The sequence below is a fragment of the Antennarius striatus genome, chromosome 8 (assembly GCF_040054535.1).
Source record: "Antennarius striatus isolate MH-2024 chromosome 8, ASM4005453v1, whole genome shotgun sequence".
Classification (NCBI taxonomy): Eukaryota; Metazoa; Chordata; class Actinopteri; order Lophiiformes; family Antennariidae; genus Antennarius; species Antennarius striatus.
The window spans coordinates 12,710,056-12,716,363 of NC_090783.1; the positions used below are offsets into that span (position 1 = coordinate 12,710,056).

The 6,308-nt window shown below is 42.9% G+C and overlaps 1 protein-coding gene across 5 annotated transcripts in view; it reads right to left on the minus strand.

Annotated features, from left to right (window-relative positions):
• The window catches only part of b3gntl1 (UDP-GlcNAc:betaGal beta-1,3-N-acetylglucosaminyltransferase-like 1), a 66,786-nt gene extending 64,492 nt beyond the window's left edge, over positions 1-2,294 (minus strand). For all 5 annotated transcript variants that reach the window (XM_068322023.1, XM_068322024.1, XM_068322021.1 and 2 more), the window contains exon 1: positions 2,110-2,294. In XM_068322023.1, coding sequence (XP_068178124.1) covers positions 2,110-2,196 — 87 coding nt within the window. In that variant the 5' untranslated portion in view covers positions 2,197-2,294. The remainder of the gene's footprint in view (positions 1-2,109) is intronic.
• Between the last annotated feature and the right edge of the window lie 4,014 nt (positions 2,295-6,308).

Here is a 6,308-nt window from a genome sequence, read left to right on the forward strand (position 1 = left end):
CAGTCAAGAATGGTCACAGAGTTGTTCCGAAGCCACTCCTTTGTTATTTTAGCTGTGTGCTTCGGGTCATTGTCTTGTTGGAAGGTGAACCTTCGGCCCAGGCTGAGGTCCTGAGCACTCCGGAAGAGGTTTTCTTCCAGGATATCTCTGTACTTGGCTGCATTCATCTTTCCTTCAATTGCAACCAGTCGTCCTGTCCCTGCAGCTGAAAAACACCCCTGTAGCATGATGCTGCCACCACCATGTTTTTACCGTTGGGATTGTATTGGGCAGGTGATGAGCAGTGCCTGGTTTTCTCCACACATACTGCTTAGAATTAATGCCAAAAAGTTCAATCTTTGTCTCATCAGACCAGAGAATCTTGTTTATCATAGTCAGGGAGTCCTTCAGGTGTTTTTTGGCAAACTCTATGCGGGCTTTCATGTGTCTTGCACTGAGGAGAGGCTTCCGTCTGGCCACTCTGCCATAAAGCCCTGACTGGTGGAGGGCTGCAGAGATAGTTGACTTTGTGGAACTTTCTCCCATCTCCCTACTGCATCTCTGGAGCTGAGCCACAGTGATCTTTGGGTTCTTCTTTACCTCTCTCACCAGGGCTCTTCTCCCACGATTGCTCAGTTTGGCTGGACGGCCAGGTCTAGGAAGAGTTCTGGTCGTCCCAAACTTCTTCCATTTGAGGATTATGGAGGCCACTGTGCTCTTAGGAACCTTGAGTGCTGCAGCAATTCTTTTGTAGCCTTGACCGGATCTGTGCCTTGCCACAATTCTGTCTCTGAGCTCTTTGGGCAGTTCCTTCGACCTCATGATTCTCAGTTGCTTTGACATACACTGTGAGCTGTAAGGTATATAGACAGATGTGTGCCTTTCCTAATCAAGTCCAAACAGTTTAATTAAACACAGCTGGACTGCAATGGGGCAGCACGGTGGCGCAGTGGTTAGCGCTGCTGCCTCACAACACGTCGGACCCGGGTTCGAGTCCCGCTCTGTGCGGAGTTCGCATGCTCTCCCCGTGTCTGCGTGGGTTCTCTCCGGGTTCTCCGGCTTCCTCCCACCTCCAAAAGCATGCGCTTCAGGTTAATTGGCCGGTCCCAAATTGACCATAGGAGTGTGTGTGCGTGTGAATGATTGTTTGTTTCTGTGTGGCTCCGCGGTACACTGGCGTCGTGCCCGGAGTGTCCCCTGCCTCACGCCCCGAGACTGCCAGGATAGGCACTGGCTACCCTGCGACCTGCGTTAGCGGATTAAGCGGGTTGGAAAATGGATGGATGGATGGACTGCAATGAAGGAGTAGAACCATCTCAAGGAGGACCAGAAGAAATGGACAGCATCTGAGTTAAATATGAGTGTCACAGCAAAGGGTCTGAATACTTATGACCATGAGACATTTCAGTTTTTCTTTTTTAATAAATTAGCGAAAATTTCTACATTTCTGTTTTTTTCTGTCAAGATGAGGTGCAGAGTGCACATTACTGAGAAATAAAATGAACTTTTTTGATTTTAGCAAATGGCTGCAATGAAACAAAGAGTGAGAAATTTAAAGGGGTCTGAATACTTTCCGTACCCACTGTATCTCGTTATTTCGTGATACGTATCACGTTATTTCGTGATAAGATGTTATGTTGACCCCGTGACCTGCGTTTGCGAATTAAGCGGTTTAGAAGATGAATGAATGAATGAATTAATGAATGAATGAATGTTATGTTGAGATGATGGAGCTTGTATCCATGCAGCCGGCCGTGTCCCTCCAGCTCATCAATGAGGAACGACGCTACCTCAAGAGGGTCCAGCTCGTTTTTCCTCCGGTATAGCCCCATATTTTTCAAATGTCGTCTTAGGGTACGCATGCTTATATAAATGTCATCCACGGAGCCCAATAACTGTAAAATCTCACCATGTCTCAAGCCAAGCATGAAATATAATTCCATGGCATCATGTAAAGGAGCCATGATTTACTGATGGCCAGCAGACAGTAAATGAAACCACTTTGAAAAAGTCGTATCACGAAATAACGTGATACGTCCCTGTTTTTATTTTCTTGGTCTGGCAGCTCTACGCTGCCGTACTCAATAACACACAAGCCCTTGCGAATGGAAGTTTCATTCTATCACTTACCACATCTACGACACTCCTCTCCACTTGCCTCCTGACGATATTTCTCTCGTCATTTTCTGAAGTACGGAGTCGCCTAGCTGGGTTCATGCCAACCAATTAAGCTAATGCTTGAATTTATTTTGTCCTTACGGTAGAGGTAACAATTTTAGCAGATCATGTCGCCACCAATGTATGCGTGTCAACAACTTCACAACTTCCGCAGAGTGCATATGAGACGGTCATTGGCTCGTTGGAAACACAGGCACACACTTGATTCGCTGTAATTCAACATCAATCCTCGGGACCAGTGACGTCTCCGACAAATAGATTTCTGGCTTTTTCTAAGCCCAACCTCTTCCTCTTCTTTTAGGTATTTTCCGTTGGTAGTTGCAGACGAATGTCTGCAGAAGGATCGGTAGTGGTGTCCAAATGAGAGCTCATGGGGCTTGGAACCCTTTGGGATAATTGTGTTGAAAACTGGTTCATTACTCGAGGCTTCATTCGTTGGGAAAGTGGGCATCCTCTTTGGCAGGGTGGCTTAGTGCCGCCACACAGCGGGCACTGACCCCAGAAAGCAACGCTTTGATGTTTTCTGTATTGTATACAATTCCTGAATAAAACCAAATGTTACTTAAATGTGTTAATCCTTGCTTGCGATATAACCGTGTATCATAGGAAATTGATTTAAGATCATCGGTGTTAAGGCGTGCAGGTGGAAGAAATCACTTCTTGGAGTGCAAAAGAACTTGGATGTCAGTCGTGCTCTCTTTAGCCTCTCGCGGGCATCTTTATTGAACAACTTTTAGCGGGTCACATAGCAGAATGACAGCTTGACTAAACACCAATAAGAAAATAGAATGAAAAAGTGACGTCATACGTCCTACAAAATAAAAGCTTCTTTTACTAAGAGCGTTCTAAAACAAATACTTAACACCCCCACTCGCTGTTAGCTCTCTGAGTAAAACATTTACGATGGCATTGCATCTCACTAATACAATCATTCTTTTAAATGCCAAACAGTTTCTGAGCGAAACCTTTTAACTTTTGTTTGGTAGCTGGCTTTGTCAAAACATCAGCAATCATTTGGTCAGTAGGGCAGTATTCCAAAATGACCTTTCCAGTGGTAACAACACTTCTGATGAAATGATATTTTACGTCGATGTGTTTACATCTCTGTCTTCTTCTTTTCCTTTCGGCTTTTCCCTTCATGGGTCGCCACAGCGAATCACTTTCCTCCATCTAGCCATGTCCTTTGAATCCTCTTCTCTCACACCAACTACCTTCATGTCTTCCCTGATTACATCCATAAACCTCCTCTTTGGTCTTCCTCTAGGCCTCCTGCCTGGCAGTTCAAAACTCAGCATCCTTCTACCAATATATTCACTATCTCTCCTCTGGACATGTCCAAACCATCTCAGTCTAGCCTCTCTGACTTTATCTCCAAAACCTCTAACATGTGCTGTCCCTCTGATGTAGTCATTCCTGAACCTATCCTTCCTGGTCACTCCCAGAGAGAACCTCAGCATCTTCATCTCTGCTACCTCCAGCTCTGTCTCCTGTCTTTTCCTCAGTGACACTGTCTCTAGACCAAACAACATCACTGGTCTCACCACAGTTTTGTACACCTTTCCTTTCATTTTAGCTGAAACATTTCTATCACACATCACACCTGACACTTTCCTCCACCCGTTCCATCCTGCCTGGACACGCTTCTTCACCTCTTTTCCACACTCTCCATTGCTCTGGACTGTTGAGCCTAAGTACTTAAAATCCTCCACCTTCTTGATCTCTTCTCCCTGTAACCTCATTCTTCCACTTGGGTCCCTCTCATTCACACACATGTACTCTGTCTTACTGCGGCTAACCTTCATTCCTCTCCTTTCCAGGACAAACCTCCACCTCTCTAGCTTCTCCTCCACCTGTTCCCTGCTCTCACTACAGATCACAATGTCAATTACATCTCTGTCTATTGACATGATTCTTTGCAAGTGCTATTGTAACCTGGTTGTCTTCGTACACAGTTGTTTTGGCATACTTGTAGCTGTCCAAATCTTTCAGTAGCTGTTCTATGTATAGAGACTCCTGTATAGCTGAAGTTAAAGCTATGTACTCTGCTTCACAGGTAGAGAGAGCTACTGTCTGTTGTTTTCTTGTCTTCCATGAAATGAGTGAACTTCTTTCAAATGAACTTGAACAATATCCTGACGTACTATGTCTGTCCGTCTCATTTGATGCCCAACTTGCATCACAGTAAACTTTTAGACCAAGTTTTTCAGTTATGTTCTTTTTGAAAAACAGTCTTTGTTCAGTTGTACCTTTAAGATGTAAATACATGTTTCACTGTATTCCAATTTTCCACAGTTGGTTCATGAAAGTGTTTAGAAATTTTACTGACAACATAGTTAATGTCAGGTCTGGTACATGTGGATAAGTAGATTAAACTTCCCACTGCCTCTCTGTACTCTTTGGGTTGTTTCAACTTTTCTGCATTTTCTGTATAATCCAGTTTTGGTTCACAAGGAGTTTCTCTCGGTTTACAGTTCTGCATTCCAAATCTGTCTAATATCTTTCTCACATATCTCTCTTGTGAAATTCTGACTTGTCGATTTGTTTGTTCGAAATCTATTCCCAAGAAATGTTTCAATTTTCCTAAGTCTTTCATTTTGAACCTCTGAGTGAGCATCCTTTTCACATCATGCATTGCCTTTTCATTGTTAGCAGCTAGAATAAGGTCATCTACCCATACTATAAGGATTAGCTTTTCATCATGCCTTTCCCTTGTATACACACAATGATCTGAAGCATTTTGCACAAAATCATTTTCACATAGACATGCGTGTAACACAGTATTACAGTTTCTGCCTGATTGCTTGAGTCCATACAAAGATTTCTTCAGTTTACATACCAGTTTTTCACCTGTTTTTGATCGTTTCTCATAACCTTCTGGTTGTTCTATGTAAATCTCCCATTCAATGGGTGCATGTAGATACGCCGTCTTGACATCCATCTGATGTAAGAACAGGTTCTCCTGTGCTGCTTTCTGCATTAGGATTCTGACACTTGTCATGTCAGCTGTGGGTGAGAATGTCTCTTCATAGTTAGTCCCTCTTTTCTGGTTGTATTCTTTAGCTACAAATCTTGCTTTATATTTGTCATTTCCATCCGAGTCAATTTTAAGTGCATAGACCCATCTCCCTCCTAGAGCTTGTTTACCTGGTGGTATCTGGGTCAGATAAAATGTCTAATTTTCCTCTAGTGAACGCATCTCATCGTCCATAGCGCTTTTTCACTGTCTTGACTTGGATGACAACATCGCCTCTTGGTAAGTTGTTGGTATGTCACATACTGCTCGATAACAGAAATCAACACAAGTTTGTAATTCGTCCATTGTGTCACCTGTTTCAAAATCTTGTAGATAGGCTGGTTTGTGTTTTGTTCTTTGCGGATTTCTTCTTATCAAACTTTCAGCATTAGCTTCTGCCTGTTCAGTCCCTGCATGCTCATTTAAAACCTCAGTGCTCTTCTCTGTAGGGTTTTCCAATTGAGCTATTTCTTCCTTTTTCTCTTTTATATCACAAAGCCCATTATCTCTGTTTTCATTGTCAAATCTTGCATATGACTCTACAGTCTGAGTTTCCTTTTCTCTACTTGCTTTGTTGGAGAATTTCACCAACCTGTGTTTTTGAACCTTTTCTATGTCAGGATAGTATACCAGGTAGGCTGGGCTATTTTTATCATAACCTACAAAAATGCCTTGTTCACATCTGGAATCTAACTTGCCCTTGTCATGTATGTGTCCAAAACATGTTGATCCAAATTTTTGCATTGGTGATATATTTGGTAATTTTCCTGTCAGTAACTCGTAAGCAGTTTTCTTTGTTCGCCTGTTGTAGAACCTATTTCTTACATAGGCAACTGTCTGAATAGTATAGTTCCACATTGAGTCTGGTAACTTGCTCTCTAACAGTAAGCATCTGGCCATGTCATAGAGAGTTCGCCACCCTCGTTCTGCTGTGCCATTTTGGTGTGGCGAATAAGGTGCAGATGTCTCATGTCTAATTTTGTTCCTTCTTAACAACATCTGAAAGTCTCTATTGGTAAACTCAGTGCTGTTATCTGAACGTATGCACTTGACCTCACCGTAGGGTGCTATGTCAGCTAAAAAACATTCTGTAGCGTCTACTGCATCACTTTTTGACTTGAGGAAATACACTCGAATT